Here is a 22,935-nt window from a genome sequence, read left to right on the forward strand (position 1 = left end):
GCTTATGCTCATCACTATTTAAAATTTATCACACGGTCACGATTGTTTGATAGTGTTTCAATTTTTATTTTTTTATATATCAAAATAATTTAAAATTTGGAGTGTGTGTACATTTTAGTGAGACACATCTAATAAAAATATGAAAAAAATATTTCGTAAAATATTAATTAACCAAAATACCCCTATAAATTTTCAGGGGTATTTTGGTCAATTTATATTTTATGAATTAATTTTTTTATATTTTTATTAGATTATCCTATTTGTGATGAATATACGCTCCAAATTTCAGATCATTTTGATTCTTAAAAAAAAATGAAAATTAAAAAACTACCAAATAACTGTGATAGAACTTTGGACTATGATGAGCGTAGGCAAAATCACTATTCATTTTTGCCTATAGGCTTTGCGTTTTCTATATATATATATATGGGAAAAGTTTATATAAGGTTGCAACCTTAAAATGTAGAATTACAGATGCGTTTCAAAAATATATGGAAAAAGTTGTTTTAATGTTGAAAAACTCTATAATTGATTATTTAGACATCGAGATGTATGAATATGACAAAAAAAAATTTGAGTCCGATAAATAGTGCATCTTACAACACGTTATTTAGACCGTCAATTTTCAAAATTTTTGCTTATTCATATATCAGCTCAATTTATATCATTTTGAGACTTAAATTTCTTAACAAAATAGATTTTCAGACGAACTACTTGAACGGAATATTTAAGCAATATTATTATTTACAGATCGGCCAAATGTCAACCTTTGCAATACCATAAAAAAGAGAAATATTAGACTAAGTTTTCCAAAATAATGTAATGTTGAATTTCCAATCGTTGACTGTGGCCTGATTCATTTCTTTTTGAATGCAGACAAGGCTCCTTTAATAGACTCAAATTTCGAAACAAAATCCAAAGATCTTTCAATCTCCCAAATTTTACTTGCAAAATTTAGCAAGAAAGTGTGGCCGATTTCTGTGTCTTAATGAAGCAAGTATCAAGTCTATAACCCCTATCATCTTCCTATAACCTACTTGCTGCACGCACCTCTGCAACTGCAAGAACAAAAGAGAAAGAAGATGCATAGTTTTGGTTATAGATTGAACAGCCTTCTCACATATGCGGCCACCATTCTCGCTCTAATGTGCGCCGTGGCCTCCTTCTCTGACAAGTTAAGCCTTCCCTCTCCTAACGCCGAACTTCAGGTTCCTAACGACCACTATCTCCGCTTAATTATTAATCTTTTCCTTCTTACTCTCGCTCTCTCTCTCTCTGAAAACTAGAGTTTGGATTGCTTCTTCATTTTACTTCAGTGATCCTACACTGTAATTCTTCTTCATATCTGATATTCTAGTGAGTTTCTGTGCTGAATTGTTGATGGAATTCGACGAATAATTAGTCATTATTGTTTTTCAATGTGGTTAGAAGGTTAGGTTTTAATGGAATTTGACGAATAATTAGTTGATTATCTTCTTGGTTTTTTGGCTTACTCTGATTTAAGCAATTATTGTTTAGGTGGTCAAGATAAATCGGTTCAGAAAGGGCCCGAGTGGGAACGATGAGGTTACACTTTTATCCTTTGCTTTCTCTCCTCTTTTTGAGAGATGCTGATTCATGAGCTATATGGGCTTTAACATTTTATGATCCGTTTTACTGGCATTGACATTATGATCTGTTGTATGTTGTGCATTGAATTTGGAAGATGGGTCGTTTATGTGCAACTCTTTTTTTGCACTTTTAGTTGCCTTTATGCTTTCTCTGTATTTTTGACTTATTCTCTTAAGTTTGCTGAGGACTGAAATGGACTATTACCTTCTCCAATGAGGCAGTGGTTTATCACCCCCACATTTGAATAGAAATATAGGAGAATGCCTATTGAAATGTGTCAGAATAAGAAGAAGTGTAATACGAATTGTCGTGGTGGTTGATAAATAGTGGAGATGGGACTTATGGATTTAGATTGTGTAAAAACCTACTTGAATTTGGAAGCTTTTGCAACAAGCACAACAATAATGAAGATGAAAGATTATCTAAACAAATAAAGATAGAGGATTATAACATTGAGGTTAGAGTTACTCAATTGAATCTGTCCTCGAACCACAATGGGGTTGAGGTGCTAATCCAAATACTGTAGATCAACCACCCATGATGACAAGAAAATGGTTTTTATATTACATATATGCTGGGCTTATATATTTTCTCCAATTATTTTATAGTGAAATAAATGATTTTATATGGATCATCCCATCATTTGCAATATCAGTGCTATGATAATCCTTATGATTAGCTTATAGCTAGGTGGTTTAACAACAAGGTGACAACTTGTTAACTGCCACTTTTTTTAAGAGTTGCACATGCAGAAATGCCAAAGTTTTGCATACGGATCTCAACTCCTATTGCCCATAATCAATTTCAGAACTAATTGCATGAGCAATAAAACTCTATATAAAGAGATAAAAATCTTTTAGGAATTGCAGAATAGACAAAGGCAGAAAACAACAGATCAAAGGATAAATGCCTGCTCGTATTATTTCTTGTTTCCATGGGGGGTTGTTTTAGATGATGTGGTTTAGTTGTAGAATTCTTAAACTGCTTATCAGATTCCAGTGAAAAATAGTTTAGGTCAAACGTCTCGTGTCAACCATAGTGTAATAGCATAGGTCATAGCATTAAACAAAATAAAAAAAATGAAGCTGAAATAATATATAAATAATGCTGGAGTTACTCTACTTTATCCCCAAACCATACAAGGTGTTTTGGGCACCAATCCAAATCCTATGGCCCAACCCCTATGTTAATGAGGCAAACAGCTTTCAAATGAGTAATCCCTTGCTTTTCTTTTCTCCTTTTGATTTAGGACGAAGGGAACTTGGACCATACACATGTATAATAGCTATAGAAAGTACGGGGCAACAATATTTTGGATGGTTTGAGGTCTTCTATATTCGATTTACGGTGCACAAATACTTTTATTTGATTAACGTGCTGGTGGTCTACCTTGTTAGACTTGTAAGTATAAAATTAAATAACTATAAAAAATAATATTAATAAATATAATGTTATACATTATGATATAATATATATCTAGATCACTGTATCAAATGCATATACGTAAGTAGGGAAATTTATCAAATTACCCATGAGAGATGATCAATTTGACACTTTACCGGATCTTTTGATTTAATCTCCAATTACCCATGACAAGAACACATGATCTTGAGTTTGAATAGTTGCAAGAGGGTAGAATGTTAAATGGTTCATCTTTTATAGGAATTTTTATAAATTTTCTATGTAAGTATATACATGTGAAAAGAATATTTTTAAAGATGTGTTAAATAGGATGGTCATATCCATATCCATATCAATGATTGTGAGAAATACCAAGTCATTCTTTGTAACCATACTGTATCTAGGATCATGGTATTAGGTAGGAGTGGATGATAGGATGCCTAAAGGAGGTAGGACCTTTATGGCAAGGGTATAGTTAGGGAAGGTTTAGGGTGGGTTTCAGGTTTTATAAAGGGGTAAGCTTGCTAGTATTTCTCAGCCCAGCAAGGTAGTGTGGTGATAAGATGAATTCCAAATTGCATAATTGCAAATCTAGAGTTCAAGGGTATATGGGTGATGGGTTCTGAGAGGTGGTGGTTAGCTTATTGCTTTGAAAATTTATTATTATTCTTTTTGTATTATTTTTATTATTTATTTATTTATTTATTTTTATTTTTTTGAAAATGAGGCAGGGCTAGCTTATTAGGGTTAAAGGAGAGTTGTTTTGGAAGATTTTAAGAAGGTTGACGAATTTGATAATGACATGTCTTTTGTGGGCATTAAGAGTTCAAGATTGACAAGGGTTTGGGTTAAGGCATGATGGATTTAGGAGAATAAGGGCGAACGGGGGTATGCCACATGTGGGAAAAAAGAATGGGCCCAAGCTTACATGAGGAGAACCTTAAAACCACAAGCTAGGGTCTTAGTGAATCTCTTCACTAACCTTTAAGGGAGAGTCTCCCAAGCTTGGGCTAGAGTTGTAGAATCATTCTCTCTAGAAGAAGAATGAAGGAATATCTCCTCTAAAGGTGGCCTCTCACCACAATTTAAAGCTCAAATTTTGTTACTCAACTTGAATGAAGTAGTGTTCCAAAAAACACTGGGCGACGCTTAGGCAATTCGGGGGGTCTAGGTCGGCTGCCCAAAACCTGGGCGGCCTAGGTTCAAAAAGGAGCAAGGGGTATCCAGTAATCTTGTTTAGGTCCAAATTTTGTATAAAAAATACTTATTCATGCATTTTTTATAATCCAAACAAAAACAAGCCAAAATTACCCCACCCGATGAGTATTTTTGCACCTAGGCAGGTGCAATCCAATGGGTTCCTGCCCAGGTACCCTGGGCAGCTGCCTAAGCGGGGTACTAGGCAGGTGTTGGGACAACCAGCCTAATTGGTCTGCCCACCCCCCCTAGCCCGCCAAGGTCTTGGACAGACTACTTTTTGAATCAATGGAATGAAGTAGCCGTCGGCCTATATGACTAATTGTAGAAGTGGGAACCTCTTGTCTTGCTTAACTTGGAAGTTCAACAACCCCTAAGTCTTTCCTAAATTCATCCTAACAAGATTAAAAAACTAGATCATCTATAGTTTTAGGAAATCAGCCCTTCTGCAAAATTAGACATCTTGTAGAGTAATACTAACCAAAAAAAAGGAAACTAACTCCAACCTATAATGAGCTCAAAGTCTCAGACTTCCTTAATCTAGTCAAGTTTAAACTTTATTAATTCTAAAGTTTGTAATTTTTTTTTAATTGCCATTTGACTAAGATTTGAATACTAAAGCATCAAAATTAGGAGAAAATTTGGAAGACAATAATCATGGATTCTGGGGAGATCATTAAGTTGATGTTTGAATCACCCTAAAAGGACATTTGATGAAAGAAACATATTTTTGGGTAGCACCTTCCCTAGGGATCACTCCAGCTATAGGAACATGGTTCCACATTCCCAGATCATCCTCCTTGGAAAATTGCTCTTGCCTAAATGGGATCTTGATCCCATTTAACATGGGATGATGATCCATAGTCACTAGATATAGATTAGATTCTTTATTTATTTATTTGATAATTGATACATGATTGGATGATTGTAAATTTTCAAAGATGGCTAGAGTCATCTTTAAAAGTATGGTAGGTTAAAGGAATGGGGTTGAGGTCAAGGTGTTAGCACCACCGGTGACTTAGCTATCGGTCTCGGTTTCCATTCCTACCAATGCTAACCCCTTTCAGAAACTACAAACGGTTTAAAAAATTGCTAACCCATTACTAATAGCAAACATTCAAAAAAAAAAAAAAAAAAAAACTATGTATGTTCATTCTATGCCTTATAGGGATATAGATACTCAAGGTTTAATGAACAACATCGTAAGAGTATGGGAGGTTAAGGATAAATTGCATTCCCTTTTTCTTCATGGCCCTACAATCTCAAATATATTTTTTATGAGATAATCTCACTATGGAGTTTACATGGTGCATGTGTATATTAAATTAAAAAATATATCATTTTGTTTTTCAACATATATATATATATATACTGTCAAAACAAAGCCTTGCTGCAAGTGGCCAGTATGTTGTCACTTAACACTTCATCAATATGGCTTCTCTTGGTTGTTGGATGGTTAGATGTCTATGAACTATCGTAATATTCGTCGTTTCTCTCGATTAATCATGTGAGATAGACTTCCACTTCTTTGCTTATTTTGGCCCCTCTCTTTTCCACGTTTTAGCTTCTTGTATTCCTTCTCGCTTCCATGTTTCAGCTTCGTCTACCCCTCTCTTTCTTTACTAGACCCATAAAAGATACTAAGAAACACCAAGAGTTTATCTTTTCTTTTCCAAAAGGTCATATCCGTAGCATCTTCTATTCCCTCTCACTTCCATGTTTCGGCTTCTTCTACACCTTTCTTTCTCTACTAGACTCACAAAAGATACTAAGAAAAACCAAGAGTTTCTCTCTCTCTCTCTCTCTCTCTCTCTTAATGATTGAGCCATTCCATAGTTGGTTTCGGCAGTGGGACTGGGAAGGGGGGATTTTGAAATGCCATAAGATCACTAAGGTTGGGAGTGTCGTTCGTATAATGCATATGTTAAGGGTGAAGATGCCTAAATATTAGGGATTGATTTCCCAACTTTTTGGGGATCTTGATCCCAACCTTCTGGGATCTAGGGTCATATATACTCTTTAAAGTAGGTATCTCTTTATTTATAGCCAGCAAGCTGCAACTTTGTTAAAAAATATAGTTTTTTGCTGACTTGCTGTAAATAAAGAAAATCATCTATTTGGTTATTGTTTTAGTCTTTAAGGTTGGAATCGAGATCCTAACAATGGGAACAATGATCCTCATCAGTAGGGATTGGGATCCAAAATTTTTGAAATTGAGATCCCTTTTTCAGAGGTGGGAGTGAGATCTTGGAGAGGGATCACCACCTATTTGGAAGATCCTGGGAACTATGGGCCATCCATTCTCTAATACCCATCTTGGACCCAAAAAACTCTTAAAAAAAAGAAAAAAAATTCTAAAGTTTGACTTCGCACTTCAAATCTTTCTCTTTCTCTTTTTCTGACCTCCTATCGCTCTCTCTCTCCTTCTCTCTCTATTGCTTCGATTTTTTTAACTTTTTTCTGCATTTTTCGAATTCGTCATAGACTTCGGAGAGTTGACTCAGACTCGCATGCGTTACTTGGTTTGACTAGTGGCCGAGTTTCATGGCTGAGCCTTGTTTTCAAATATTGATAAACACAAACACATATCCAAAGGGTGCTTCTAAGGCCCTCCTAAGCAATCGATTCCATGAGCTCCCACACAAGGGAACTTAGGTTGGGAACAAATGTTTTTGGGGTAAATATTGAGAGATATTATTCTATTCATCAACTTTCCTCCATATAAATGTATGTCAAATGCATTTTGTTTTATAAGAGTTAAGATACGTTAGCATCATTCCCACATTTTCCCATATGTAGCTCCCTATTGTGATTGGGTTTTTTATTTTTCTTATTCTATTATTTTTTGAGAGATTGAAATGTAGGCTTGGGGTTATTTGGGTTTCTAGTTTTCTTTTAGGATATTTGTGTCTTTTTTTATTGGAGAGAATTGATGGGCTAGGATTTAATATTGATTATGGTTTCTAAGGGACTAAGTTAGGTTTTAGGATTTTTCTATTGTAAATATGTAACTATTGAATAAGAAAATAGAGGAGAATAGAAGATGAACATATTTTGGGCCTTTTGAATAAGATGGACTCCTTTGTAGACTTTGATAGATTGTATATTCTCTTATTTTTTATTTTATTTTTTAATTTCCTGATGTATTTTATTTCCCCTCTCCTCTACATCATTGGTATTAGAGTCAGGGAAGATCCATCAATCACAATAACATCAAAACCTGCGCTTATGATCAATGATATATTGCCAAAGTCATTGAGGGTGTGAAGCAACAATAAAAGGGAGCATAAGTAAAGCCATATAAGGTTTCGAGTTAAGATTTCTCAACTTTGAGAAGAGATTGGTGAAATTAATCAGCAGTTGCAACAATTAGAAAATATCAACAGTCGATAAGAGTTTGCTTGCAATTCCGTAGATTTGACACCAATTCCCACCGTCAGGATTAATTGAGCCCCACTACCAACTTTGACAGTTGATCCTATATGTATGGAGCAAATTTTGATGCAAGAACCATGAGTCGAGGATCATCCTTGTAATCTTGGTATCGAGGTCGATCTTCTAGAGTTTCATGTGGAGCTCGAAAGGGAAATCATAATTATTTTTGACATCCCAAATTTCCACTACAAGTTACACATAAAATATTTGATTAATTGGTTCATTGACGAAGACAAAGTACCTAGGAGAATGCAGGGACTTCATCAACAACTATTCAAATGGCCTTTAAAGGATGTGATGAACACAATAAGCTCAAGGTGGTGCTTCTCCCAACTTGAGAAGAATGATATAATTAGTTTTTTTTATTTTTATTTATTATTTTTTTAAAGATTTAAATTTAGGTTTGGGGTTATTTGGGTTTCTAGTTGTCATTAGCTATATTTTTTTTTTCTATTGTGGAGTATTAAAGGGTAGAATTGAAAGTTTAATTTTTCAAAGATGAAGGGCTATGATTTTAATATTGATTAGGGTTTTATGAAGCAAGTTAGGTTTTAGGGTATTTCTTTTATAAATATGTAACTATAGAACAAACAAAAGAGGAGAATAAAAGAATAACTTAGTTTGATTCTCATGAAATATCTTTTTGGGGCGGTCGGCCTTGCAGACCTTGAGAGAGGGTGTATTCTCATCTCTTTTTTCGTGTCCACTAGTTACATATTCATAGAAGAAAAACACCAAAAACCCAATTTTCTCCCTAAATTGTAGCCCTTTATCTTTTAAAAAATAAACTCCCAATTCTATCCCTTAATTTTTTACATTAAGAAAAGACACAAATACCCTAAAAGAAAACTGAAAACCCCAAAAAACCCTAAACCTATATTTTAATCTCCAAAAAAATAATAAAGTAAACAATAAAAAAAAACCTGAATTACATCACTCCCCAACAGGAGTTTAGGTTGTATTAACAAGTTGTCACCTAACCTTGTTTTCTGTTAAGCCCCTATCTTTATGAGATAATGACAGTTAATTTGTAAATCAATTCACATATAAGAGTAAGAGAATCGATTATAAAGGCTACCCCACCCTGCCTAGGAGGCTAAAAAGCCACCTCCTAGGCCTAGGTGAGCCTCCGTGGGCATCGTGTCCTTGGGCAGGTGTCCAAGGCCGCACCTAGGCAGGCACCTCGCTCCCACGGCAAGGTACTTGCCTCAGTGACCCGTTGCATTGGAACAAGAACTTGTTGTAATATTCTGCTAATTGTTAGGCTTCTTGTGTATCTCAATTATTTCATCTACGCATCTAGCGATCTCTAGGCTCTGATATCGATTGATGCTGGGAAGGAGGGAAAAGAACTACAACAAAGCAGAGAAATATAAGACAAGAACAAAGATTTAGAGAATATACCTCTCTCAGGGTCTTCAAGGGAGTCCACACCAAAAGGATCTCTTTATATGATCCAAAATAAATTCCTACTCTTCAGTCTTCTCTACTTTTTTCTGATCCAATAGTTACATATTTATAGAAGAAAACAACCTTAAAAATTAGCTTGGTCCCTAAGAAACCCTAATCAAATCCTAACTTCGCATCTTTAAAAGAAAGAAAAATAAAGGTCCAATTTTACTCCGTAATTCTCTATATCCTTGAAGAAAACTAGAAATTCGGAAGGACTCCTAACTTGAATTTCAGTTTCCTAAAAAGAAGTTATAAAATAAAAAAAATAAAATCCTATTTACATTAGAACTACATTACAATGAGATGGGGCACTACATATCGTAGAAATTCTAAATATATACAGTGAGATTCATTGTGGTTGACTTTCAATCATGCTATAAAGGTTAAGTTAATGTGTCCTCCACATAAATCATGTCAACTTGTATGCTCCCTGCAAAAGAAGTTAGTCAACCATCATTATTGTGGTTGCTGAATCGCAGCTCATAGCGCGTAAGTGTATGGTCCTATGTAATTTAGGGGCAGCCTTGGTTACTGAGGTTAGGACTGTGGTTGCCAATTGATAGTGGAAGGAGATTATTACATGGACTACCAGAGATACTAGTACCCCATTGCACATATTTCCATCGTTGATAAGGGGTTTCCGCTTATTGGTGGGGTGGTGTCCTTTAGGCAGGTGTTGAGGGAAGCCAATGGGGATGCTGACAGATTTTGCTAGTCTGTGGGTCTACCTTCCTTGGCAATATGTTTCTTGGCCCGGCCTTGTCAGTAATGCCTTTTTAGCAGCTCTTGAGGCTTTTCATAGTTGTTTTTTATTTTCTTGTGCTCCATACTCCTTTTCTTTTAATTTAATAAAATCATTATCATTCTAAAGAAGGAAAATGCTTGTGATAACTGCTTGTAATAGGGCATTGTTGTGCCTTTGAGCCTTGTGGCTGTTTCAATAGCTTAACTGAAAAGTGTGCGTATACATGTTATGAATAAAGGATATAGTCTTCCATCCCATGTATGTGGGGCATTGAATTAAGGAAGTGCACTTCAGCTGGGAAATGCTTGTGATTTCTTCTTGTATCATTGGTATTGCTGTACTTTGGCCTATTCTGGACAATGTGGTCTTTTGACTGAAAACTTGTGAAGTATTGCCGTACTTTGGCGTATTCTGGGCAATTTGGTCTTTTGACTGAAAACTTATATGTGCCATATATATGTAATATTGGATTGACAAAGTGCTTTTTGATTTTAGTTTTTCTTCGTACCTAATAATATTTGCCTGTGCTATTGTTGAACGTGTGTGCAAATTTACAGCTGTGTATGTTTGTGTGCTCACAGGTGCGTGCAAGAATCAAATTTGTTTTGTTTAGGATACTCCTTGTGCATGGATATCTGTACATGTGTGGATCTTCCCATTTGTGCAAGTGTGTTGGTGTCTTACTTTTTCACTGTTGTGTTGTGCACGCGCATGCGTGTCATGAATTTATTTATGGCATACTGCTCTCTTCCACTCTCTCTTTATTTATATATTCGATACACTTGGGTTTCCTTTTATGTTCTTGTTTCTCCATGCAGGTTACCTTAACTTTGAATATAGCTGCTGACTTACGATCAGCATTTACATGGAACACAAAGCAGGTACCGGTTCTGATAATGTGGAATTATTATGCATACATACTGTTATAAAATCATTTCATTTTCACATTTTGCATTCATGGTTAATGTGTTTCCAGGTCATTCTTACTCTTTTACATTTATATAAAGGACAATAAAAAGTCTGATTTGTTCAGATATACAAAGTCTGATTTGCACTTCGTTAGGAGTGAGGAGTTGCCTTGCATTTAGGTTGTTTGAGAATATGGGTACTGGTGGCGGACTCCCCCTTTCCTTTCTTCAGAATCTCCTCTTTTTGGTAACTAATCTCCTGGTTAACTATATTTTTGCGAAACCATCTAATTGTGTTCATTGAGTCCCCCTTAATCACCAGACCTAAGAATAATGTAAAGAGAAACTCGAATCTTGTTTTATAAATTCGCATTTCAGCCTTGTTTAATGACAATTTTTATTAGGACCATGCTAGCAAGGCTACATGTAATTAAAGTCCTTAACCTCTTAAGGGCCCTGGGTTCTTCTAAGTGCAGTGGGCAAGATGAGATTTTAGATGCCCTCTGGCATCCCTTCTAATGAGATCATAGTTAGTAGCAATTGACCTAATACTGGAGCTATGAGTAGCAAATGTCTATTCAAAAACTCAATTATATGCTCTGAACCAGTGTAAGAAAATACAGCTTGGCTGTGAACTTGGTCCCCAGGCTGTCTGAGTGAGTGGGGCGAGTTCGAGACGACTCGCTTGAGTTCGCGTCGATCTGCCCAAAGAGCCAAGAAACGCAAAAGAAAGGGCCAAAAGTCCTGAAAAATAGTTACTGTTAGGAAAGAACTAAATAATGCTAAAAGGCATACAAAAGATGAGAATTTAAGGTAGATCATTAAAGATCATTTTTTCAAAAAAATTAAAAATTGAAAATAGAAAAAATTATTTGAGACTTAAAACATAAAAAATATATGCATTATTAATTATAAATAATTTATAATTGATTTTCTCAAGGCTAATTCAATTAGAATTAACTATAAATTCAATATATATTAATATACTACAAACTTTAATTTATATATAATTAATATATGTTAATTAATATGTAATTAATATATATTAATTAATATAAACTAATTATATTCTATGAATTTTAAAAAATAAATAAATTATATTTACCCCATATTTGGGGTGTCCCATGCTCGGCAGGGTGCTGAGCCCGAGGGACTTTGGCAACTCCGAGTTGACTCACCCAATTGATAAACACCGCTCTCTGTATTCAAAGATTCTTTATGTCTACGTGCATGTAGGAATTCAGGGTCCCTCTCTAGGAATCCATGTTTGATCCTTTAAGGTTATTGTTTCTTTTCTTCTTGATGGTCCTAAAGTTAGCTGAAATACACGTCTTCCAAATGAAATCCTCCATTGATCCAGACATGACCCAACATTCTCAAAACCCTTAGGAGAAGTTTCTCATATCCTGCATGTAAAGAGAGAATGCAAGTTATTTACAACCTCTGCTTCCAAACTCGAAATAATTTCTTGGAGCTTTCCATCTGGACTCTAGGGGTGGTTTGTTGTGAGAATCTTGTCAGGGATGGAAAATATGTAGGAAAATCCTATTTCACTTAGAATGGCCCTAAAGTAGGATTTGACAGTGAAAAGACCTATGTTGCAATACTTCCGCATTCTATTGCTGGCATCGTTGTGTAATCTTATTGCACACCAACATAGTCATTGGTATTGTCATATGACTTTATCACTGTGACAGGATCATAGGGTCCTAGCTGGATATGATCTGCCCAAAATAATTGACATATGGGACTCATATTATATACATTGGGAGGTAAGTGAAAAGGTCGGAGTCATGCTGAAGAATCGTAACGCCTATAATAAAAATGAACATGTCAAGCATTGCAACAAAAAATCAAAGAGAAGAAGAGTGAAGGATTCTTCACCCAATATCTGTCCTCCCTGTTACCTTGATTGTTGGTGGCATATGAGCTTTAGTAGCATACGTGCATCCTGTGAATTTATGGAATTGTCTTGTAGAAAATTGGTCTAGATGGTCTCATGTGCGTCTGTGATGTTCAAGATCCATTACAAATGGTCTCATATTTCTCTGGCCATTTTTGTGGATTACATCTAGATGATTGATGTTTGGCACAGTTTCAGTTTCATGTATTTGGTATGTTGGGCTGAAATTTCTGCCTGATCTAGAGGCATATGTGGGTCTTTTAGCCAGCTAATAGTTTTTCCTTTTTTTTAATGCCAAAAAAAGTGACATGTATGACTAGAGACTTTCACAGTTAGCAAGAAAAATGATTTTGTCTTTGTTGTCTCGTTATTGAATGAGGAACCTCTACCAAATTTTGGCTGTGAATTAGCAGTGTCTTGCAAGAAGTGGAACCATCCACTATGCTTTGATAGGTCTTTCACTATTAATTGTTGCCTGCAGGATAGGAACTGATTCATACACTGCCACTTCTAGGATATTCCAGTGGCTCCTAATGCTTGTAGATTTTTTATTCAGCTCCTTGTGTTTCTTCCCTTTATACTTACTGTTCAGTAATATATCTTTCTTAGTTGGCATTGTGTAATTCCCTATTCTAACTGTGTGGTGTTTTGTCTTTCTGCTAATCTGATCACTAAATTTTGTAAGTAATGACTTGCACGAGATGGAACAAATGCATCTTCGTTCTTTAGTTTATTATTAATTAGTCTTTACAGGTGAACATGAAATTATTGGGTTAAATCCAAGACAGGTAAATTCAAAATTATTTTAGGGCTAATTGGAAATCTAAAGGATCTAGCTGTTTCTTTTATAGAAATAAGCACCTGAATAAAGTGTGGAATTATATAACATGCAAATATAACTTAGTGCATGCTTTTCACATACATTTTTAAGACTCTTTGGTTAGTGTTTACACCTAGGATTTCACATGATCAGGGTTCAAATCCTGGCACAATAACATCAATCGCATGCGCCTCAGCCTTATACAAACCTTAGGGTGTCAATGGACCCGACTAAGACCCCAGGCCAACTGTGTAAAAATCGGTCCTCTACAGGATCTGGTATCTGGAAAGCTCTCATATCCATTCTCCCTAAGTTCAGAACCCATATTCGGTTCCATGCAAGAGGAGGTAGTAGAGTGAGGTTCTGGAAGATCTGTGGCTTGGAGCAACACCTCTCAAAGACAGATTTTCGTCCCTTTACGCTTTATCCAATTGCAAAGGGGCCACTATAGAGGAGGAAATGCTCCTCTCTACCTGAAGCAGGACGTGGAACCCATCATTTAGAAGGTCGCTTTCTGACGAGGAAAACCTTCTATTCTCCGGCCTTAGCGCTGAACTCCACGAGGTATTCTTATCACAGACAGGGAGAGATTTATTGACTCCATCCTCCACAGGGAGATTCTCAGTAACCTCTTTCTATTCGGTTTTGGTAGAGGGAAACAATATGGTTGACCCATCAAGCAAAGTGTGGGCGACTATTGCATCTTCAAGGGCCCAATTCTTCCAATGGTTAGCCACTCAAGGAAAACCCCTCGCCTTAGATAACCTCCAAAAAGAGGTTTCCAACTCCCTAACAGATGTATAATGTGCCTAGAGGAAGAAGAAACTGTTCCGCACCTGCTGATACATTGCGAGTTTGCTTACTCAGTTTGGAGTAAGATTATTCAGCTTTTCAAGCTTTCCTGGACCCACCATCGATCCAATCCCTGGTTACCCAATCCTACGGTTACAAATGGAGGAAATCTGGGAAATCTTGTGGAAAGCAATGCTAGCTGCTACTATATGGCATTTTTGGGGGGAAAGAAACTCTAGGATCTTCATAGGAGAGAAGCATACTACCCAGTCCCTTTTCCATAAAATAACATCCTCTGTTATTTCTGGGCCTCTCACCATAAACTTTTTGTTGGTATCTCTGCTTCCCCTTTTATAAGAGATTGGGACAAACTTCTTTTCCTCAGCCATCAGAGGAGATTGTTTACCCCTCGAGGGATTCCCACCTCAGAGGGCAAAGTAAAGCTTAACTTTGATGATTTCTCCTTTGGAAACCCTGGTCCGGTCGGTATAGGGGGAGTGTTCAAAAACCACGAAGGTGCGGTCCTTCTCACCTACTCAGAATTCATGGGAACCAAAGACTCGCAAACAGCAGAAGCCTTGGCTTTGTTAATTGGAATCAAACTTTTTAATAACTCCTGGGTAGAGTCTTACAGATTGAAGGAGATGCTAATAACATCATTAATTGGGGCTCTGGCAATAGAGACCCACCCTGGTACTTGGGACCTATTTTTGATGAGATCGAACACCTTTACAGGGACCTGAAAGTTACTTGGAGGCACACTCGAGAACCGTAAATGTAGAAGCATACGCATTCGCTAAGGCAGCGGCCCGACAACCTATCTAACAAGAAGCTATTCTGTGCGATAGGGCATCATATTCCTATAAAGCGAGAACAACGCTAATATCCTATAACTATCGGATTGCAAGCCTTTGTACATGACTACTGATATAAGCCTTTCCTTTCCGTAACCACTGTCTGTTGCCTTTTGTCCGCTTTTGTAATTGGGCATTTATATAAGCCCTCACTATGGTCAAACCCTTCTTGTTGATGGGATAAGCTTTGTAGCGTTAGTTCGTGCAGGTCCTCCTCTCAGGGACCACGATGCTGTTGAGGACTTGCTTGAAGCCCTCACAGTATTGACAAACTCTAGTACTATTATCTCTTTTTATGAAACGTTAATTCCTATTAAAAAAAACTTAGTGCGTGCTTTTCTTTTTATATCATGGAAGTTACCAAACATCCTTGCGGAAAATTCAGTTTGTGCATATTAAATCATGCGCAAAAATTTGCATAACCAATATGTACAATATGTTATCTATATTGTTTTTGTGCTATCAAGAGAACATATTCTCATGTATGCGTTTGATATTTAAAATATTCGAAAAAAACTCCCTCCTAGGAAAAATCCAGTATTATATATTTCCAAGTAAAACCAGATTCTCGCTATGGCTACACAGATGAAATTAAAATTCAGCATGCTATGGTTTATACAAAGCTATTTCATGATCTCATACTACAACATGAATCAAGTATAGAAAAACAAATGAGATGAAATCAAGCAACTTATGTTCTAACTATGAAATCCTATTTATTAAATAATATTTCTGAAATTAGTGTGCTAAACCCAACATGATTCTTCCATTTTTATTTTCTTGTATAAGTAAAATTTAAAATAGAATTTTCCAGATCTCAGATTTAAAACTAGAGTAATCCATCTCAGTAAGACCTCATTTTAAATTCATGAATTGAAGTAAATGACAGGATTCTCTATCTACAAAATTCAACATGAAAATAGAGGATAGTGAATTTTCTTCCGAAAAAGAACATGAAAATAGAGGGAATAATAAAATTAAAAGGGGAGTGCTTCAACAAATCATAACCCTGTTTTTAACTTTTAACTATTTTCTATTTATTCAAATCCATAGGTACCAAAATAATTGTATCTTTACATCCATGCAACTTTATGAGCATAAAACGAGTCTCTAGGATTTGGCAGGGATGATTTTGGTACGATTTACTATTTAGCATGAGGGGAGACTATTTTCAGTGAGTCTATACTTGCTATTTTTTTCAGTGAGTCTGTACTTACTATTTAAAGTAGATTTTCATCTTCGTAAACAGAAAACTCTGCTCTCCTTTTTGGTTGTGCATGTGCATGTGCATGTGCATGTGCGTATACTATTTGTGACCGTAAATCTAATGACAAGGCAAACACACTAATAAATTACAAGCCTTCACATACACACATATGCACACATATATACAAAACCACTTACAAACACTCATGAGTGAAGTTCTATAGTCCTTTACTCTTGGCTCATCCCATCCAAAGTCCATCAAACAGTCACGATTGCCTGATAGTGTTTGAATTTTAATAATTTGTTTGCAAAGCTGATTAACCTTAAATTCTATGGCTGTATGCATCTTAGTGATGCCCACCCAAATAATATATAAAATAATTCAATGTATAAAATGACCAAATTACCCCTATGACTATTTCAGGGGAATTTTCATCATTTTATTTTTTAATGATTATTTTAAGATTTTATTTAGGTGCGATTTAGTTAGATGTATACTCACCAAATTTAAGATGAATTTGATTTTTCAAAAAAGTATTAAAATTCAAAACATCATCAGATAACCATGACCTTATGATGGATTTTAGATGGTGATGATCCATGAGTGAGATACTATAGGAATTCACTCATGAGTGTTTGTAATATGCATGTATGTATATATGAATATACATACATGAATTACCCTTGGAAATATTGGGAGTCCATATAACCTCTCATTCCCTTGTTATTTCGGTCATTGTTTTGGCGAGTTCACGTCCTTTTGGCTCCATAGAGTTGTAAAGAATCGAGCTACGAGCATTTTTGCCCAATTCGCTCTCAAAAACTCCAAGTGTTGAGGGAGTTATGAGTGTTTTTGTGGGTGTGTGTTAAATATTATGTGGTACCAAAAATTTATCTGTAAATAGGCTTCAAAATCACCTTAAATCTTCATAGGGACCATGGCAATGTGGATAAAAAGAGTGGTGAGTGAAGGACTTGCTTGCACAATTTCAACTGAAGATTCCCCTCAGATTGGGAGAAATCGTTTGTGGATTGGGTAGAGATTACCCAGGTTGCGACACATGAAGTTTCTTCAACCTCTTATCTTTTCACTTCGATCTACCCATAATCCGTGCTAGGAAACGCCATGATATGTATATGTATGGAGAGAGCACTCGAAAGCAATGACATATCCAAATTTCAGCCAATTCCGCATCCACCATACCGTAGGAATCAGGAGAAACGGCCAAGGGATAATGGAGGTCTCAACCTGATTTCTGCTGTTCTTTGGCTATGTGTGGATAGTACCCGTGTTAGCATATGAATAGTATGCTACTATAAAATTCTCTATAAAAAAGATACTAAATGTTATGGGAATGGCCTGAAATTTTAAAATTTAAGGGTTTTAAGGATTTTGTTAACTCCCTCAAAATTTCAGCTCCATCAGGCACCGTTTTCCAGGGGTCTTTTTGTAAATTGACCAACTTTTTCCATGCTATCAGGTTACCATCTGTGTTACCAAGATTGCTGCTTGCTTTGGCCTCCTTATATCAGAATGGCCTGATTTTTTAGGGGTATCTTGGGTTCCTTAGATTAAACTTCGGCCCATTTTGACTCCTATATTCATCCATTTTGGCAGGGTTAGTCACTCGTAGTAGTCATCCAAATTTGCGTTTTGGATCACAATTGAGCACAAGTCATGATTTTTATTTGTGATGTCCTCGAACACCAAATATAAGGATCACAATGGAGCACGAGTCATGATTTTTATTTGTGACGTCCTTGACCACCAAATATAAGGATCCTCCAAATTTTTCCCCATGTGTGATTGTTTTGGGCCCTTCTTGTAACTTTTGACTTTTTTGATAACTTTCAGGCATATATGTTACTGGTTTCATGTTGGAGCGGATAACCCTGTGCTTTTGTGGTGGCTGGCCTCCCTTCATTAGAAACCATCATTTACCCTGCCTTTTAAGGGTTTTTTGGGTAAAATGATGCCTCAATGCCCAGTCTGGGGTTTAAGCCTATTTTCAGGAACAGTTCGCCAAATATGGTTGAGTGGATGTTATGATACAGAATACACCCAAATAAAAACTGGTGAGCAAAACTCTTTAAATCGGGGACCTGGATTAAATTAGTCAAGACTGTATTTAATAAAGATGCTGGAAATGTGCTTTGCAGAGCAGGATATTGGCCTCTCTTCAAATTTACAAAAGATAGCAACTAGCGTTTGGTTACCTTCTCTCCTTTCTCCGGTGGCTTTAACTTACGTAAGGATCGAATAGGTTGTGTGACCTGTTTCCTATTTATAATAACTAATAAAAGACACCAAGACATAAATGCCCATAGTCTTTGGGAAAAGATGCACCTACCCAAAGTAAGTCTTTGGCTAATGTCCCAAATGTTACTCAATCAATATCCACTGTCAGTCCCAAGATCTTATTGGACTCAATCAATAAGGCCCTGTCGACTAGATAGGGTGGTCCCTCCACTGGACATCAAGGTCCTTGCCTATGTCATTGATAAGCTCATAAATTACAAGGGATCTGCCTCAATGGGCAAGTCCATGTATATGTGCAAAGGGATCGTCGTAATTTGATTGGCCACTAAATAGGAATCGGGCTTGGGTCAAGGCTGTAGCGGCTGTTTTTCATAGCACTACTTCTCAAGTTCCATTCCTATGTAACCTTGTCATGAAAGAAAAAGAAAATGATTTGCCCCTAAATAAAAAATTGCACAAACTTTTAATTAGACTCTGGAGAAGCTCTATTCCAGATGATATCCCCCTAAATCCTAGAAACCCTAAAAATAGCCAAATACCATACTGCCCTTGGTATCATAAAATTGCATAAATAAAATCCATAAAATCCCAAAAAAGTAAAAAAATATGAAGAAACATTCCAACAAATCTAGAGTAATTTGGCTTTGCAGTAAAATTACCAAAATACAAAATTTTCATTAGGAAAATGGTTTCAAAACATTTTAGGTTCTGACATGGGTAGACTTGACTCCTCCTACCAACCATTTTGGAGACTCAGGGACTTAGATGGACTAATTTGCATGTTGTTTCACATTGTAAAGCAATGTTATTAAGACCTGAGCAGACTGGTTGGTCAGACTGATTGGACCAAGAACTGTTATCCAACCCATCTACCTAACTCATTATGTTTGTCATCCCATGCAATCTGTGTGCTTTGTGCATGAAATTAAAGTAATAGTTTACCCGTCCTACTAGACACCCAGAGATAGGGTCTTAAGGTTTCATAAATTATTATTAGACATTGGTGGTGCAGGAATTGCTTGTAGCCAGTACACTAGCAAGAAACTTTGTGAGTAGTCCCATACATTTGTAGCATTCTATATAAAATCGAGCCCCATGCTTATGGTGATGGATTCACCTATGCCTCCTCAACGCACTAGTTCATATGCAGGTTTGACTGTGGAAAGTTGTCAATGTCAATATCCCTAGCATTTGAAGGACAACATGCTAAACACGAGTAAGGTTCAAAAATTTGGTCAGGTGGCTTGGAGCTTCACCGAATTGAGCTGGCCTAGGCGTATAGTTGCCTAGGTGACCGCCTAGACACTCGAGGGCCCGCCTTTGCCTAGATGTCTAGGGGGTGAGTTGAAGCCCTTGGTGAGAGGATAGAAAAATCCTTTCTGCCAGTGGCATTTAGTTCATTTTTCCCTCTTTAAAATAATATATATATATATATATATATATATATATATATATATATTTCTGTTTTTTTGGGGGGGGGAGGGGAGTGGGGAAGGGTTTGGGGGGCATTGGAAATCAAAGCACTCAATCCTATCTTGTGAGTTGAAGTGATTGTGAAAGAAAATTTTTGGTAACTAACGGTCACTTACATTGAAGATTTATTGCATTTGAAATGCCAGTGTATGTTTTTTTTTTGTCTTAGGAATTGTTGATTTATATGAGTGCTGGGATTATTTATTTATTTGTTTGGTTTTATTCTTGTATTTGCTTTTCCAAATTTACATTTGGATTTGTGGCCCATATTCAAGAGTGGGTTTTGGTTTGTGTTTAATGGCATTTTGTTGGAAACCAACTCAATTCCTCGAACACCATTCATAGGGCCTAGAACCCCCACCTTCCTGGATGGGCCACTAAGGGAGCTAGGTTCCTGCCTAGCTGCCAATGTGGCCTGGATCCGTAGCTGCCTAGGTGGCTGAATCTGTGTTCTACAACACTGAACGGGATATATATAGGTCAATACCTATGGTCCACTCCATATAGCAGCGCTTGGTCAAGCATTGGCAATTCATAACCATGGGAATAGAGAATGCACGTCCGTAAATGGAAGCATGCACACATAGAAAGGATAATAGAAATGGGGATAATTTATTGTAATTAATTTTGACTTATGAAAAGTCTGAGTGCATAGCAGTAAAGAAATGGAAAAACTAACAGCAAATGCTTTTGATGGCCACAAACTTCATACTATGTCAGTGTCTCCTCATGTGGTGAACTTCTTGGCAATGGGTTAATGCCTCGATTGTCAACTCTGGCACTTTGTCCATCTCTTTGTGTTTGCAATAGTTTGTGGTAATTATTATTCCTGCTTAGTGATCAGTACCATACCTATCTTAGCTGCCATTATTAGTTGCATGTTGTAACTTCGGGTTCTCTTGTCTCTTTGCTAATGCTATCACTAAATGCAGGTTTTTGTCTTTGTGGCAGCTGAGTACATCACGGTGAAGAATTCCTTGAATCAGGTCTGATGTGATGGCTTTTCTTTTTAACGTTGAAATTTTTAAAATGAATAGTTCTGGCATGAGGCTGTTTGGCTGTTTGAAAGAGAAAAGATGATGCATGTGTATAGGTATTCAGATTACAAATCTTATTAGAATTGCTTGTTCTTTATCAGAAGCCAGCGATTTTAGATTTTGATGCAGAAAGTAGGGGAAAACATTCTGAATTGTAGGTACAAAAGATAAAATAGCTGATTCAGTAGTATCAGGCTTCAGCTGTGATATATATTATTGTTAGAAAATAAAAGTTTTTGCCAAGATCTTCTTAAAACATTTCTTTTTTCTTGTACTGTTGGATCAAAGAAACTTTTTGAGCTATCAAAGACAATTCGTTAAGGGATCACTTTGCTGTAAATTTTTTTTGAATGGTGTTTTCATTTTTCAATTTGTGTTGACCAAATGGTGATTTGGTCTGTTATCATTTGCTTTATATGGGTGTTTAATTGTTACAATCAATATTTTGAAAAACGGTCTGCTCGGTGCCTAGGCGCCCAACACACCGTTGGCTGCGCGCCAAGACCTGGGCGCCCCATTCTGGCTAGCTGTACCTAGGCGGGCACTAGCGCCTAGTTCTGGGCGGGCCCCTAGGGCATGGGCCTTTTTTCGATTTTAAAAGATGCCCAAAAGGGCAAACGGGGTAATTTTGACCCCAAAAAGGTTTAAATAGGTTATGGGGGTTATTTTCAACCCCCAAAGTTAAAAGAACACTTCCATAAGCCCTCAATCTCTTAGCTATACCTATTTTTGAGAATCAAAAGTATTTTTTATTGTCTGAAGAAGCTTCCTAAACTTTTTTTTTTTCTCATTGGAGTTATTGATGATGAATGGAGAAACATAGATATCCTCTCTCTTCTTTTGTAATAGCTTTATTGCACTATCTTGGTTTGGACTTTAGATATTTGGATGATAGACTTTTTGCCTTTTTGGACTATTTTGTTGTTTGGTTTTATACTTTTGTAAGTTTGTTGAAGACTTGGAGAGTTGAGTCCCTGTTATTATAAAATATGGAGAGTTGGAGACTATTACTAGTACATAGCCTATTGGATTTTTAAATTTTGTATGGTTGGAATTTTGGAATTTTGAACAAGTTTATTCTCAACATGCGATAAGTTATATGTTTGTATATAAAAAAAGTATGTTACAATATTTTCAAATGCTATAAATTACAACATTGCCACAAATATATTCGTATGTGTGCATTTGGACAACACATATACGTACATATATAAAGAATTTATATCATAGGGCACCCAAGGTTCTAGGCGCTGAGCGCCAGGCCAGCCGTCTTGGGGCCGTTTAGCGTTTTTTGAAACCTTGATTACAATTTGAGTTGAGTTATAAATTGTTATTATGAGATGTGATGGCAGTTTTGCTAGTGATATGGTGGTAATAATGTGAAAATGGTGGTGGTGTACGATGTGGTGGTAGTGGTGGGTAGGAAGTGGTGAAGTGGTTTTGGTGGTAGAGCAAAGGTGGTGGTGGGTAGGCGGTGCTGCAATTGTGGTGGTGGAGGCAATGGTGGTGCGGTATGATGATGATTATGGCTGCAGCTAGGCAGTGAGGTGGTGGCTAGGCGTGGTGGTGGTGGTGGTGATAGCAGTGGTGGTAGTGGTGGCTTAGTGATGGTGGTGGGTGGTAGTGGTGGCTTAGTGATGGTGGTGGGTGGTAGTCAGCAAAGGCGGCAGTGAACGTGGTGATCGTCATGGTGTGGTGGTGGTAAAGGTGATGGTGGTGGTGAGTGGTGGACTAGTAGTGGCTAGATGGTGGTAGTAGAGTGGTACTGATGGTGGTGGTGTTGTGGTGGCTATGGTGATGATGATAGTGGAGAGAGAGAGAGAGAGAGAGAGAGAGAGAGA

The 22,935-nt window shown here is 36.7% G+C and overlaps 1 protein-coding gene across 1 annotated transcript in view; it reads left to right on the forward strand.

Annotated features, from left to right (window-relative positions):
* Window positions 1-671: 671 nt before the first annotated feature.
* LOC18435188 (signal peptidase complex subunit 3A) overlaps window positions 672-22,935 on the forward strand; it is a 31,366-nt gene continuing 9,102 nt past the window's right edge. Inside the window, exons 1-4 of the mRNA XM_011625426.3 lie at window positions 672-1,208; window positions 1,519-1,566; window positions 10,660-10,722; window positions 20,990-21,043. Of these exons, the coding sequence (XP_011623728.1) occupies window positions 1,083-1,208; window positions 1,519-1,566; window positions 10,660-10,722; window positions 20,990-21,043 (291 nt within the window). The 5' untranslated portion in view covers window positions 672-1,082. The remainder of the gene's footprint in view (window positions 1,209-1,518; window positions 1,567-10,659; window positions 10,723-20,989; window positions 21,044-22,935) is intronic.

The sequence above is a fragment of the Amborella trichopoda genome, chromosome 13 (genome assembly GCF_054954075.1).
Source record: "Amborella trichopoda isolate Santa Cruz 75 chromosome 13, AtrichopodaSantaCruz75HAP2 v2.0, whole genome shotgun sequence".
Classification (NCBI taxonomy): domain Eukaryota; kingdom Viridiplantae; phylum Streptophyta; class Magnoliopsida; order Amborellales; family Amborellaceae; genus Amborella; species Amborella trichopoda.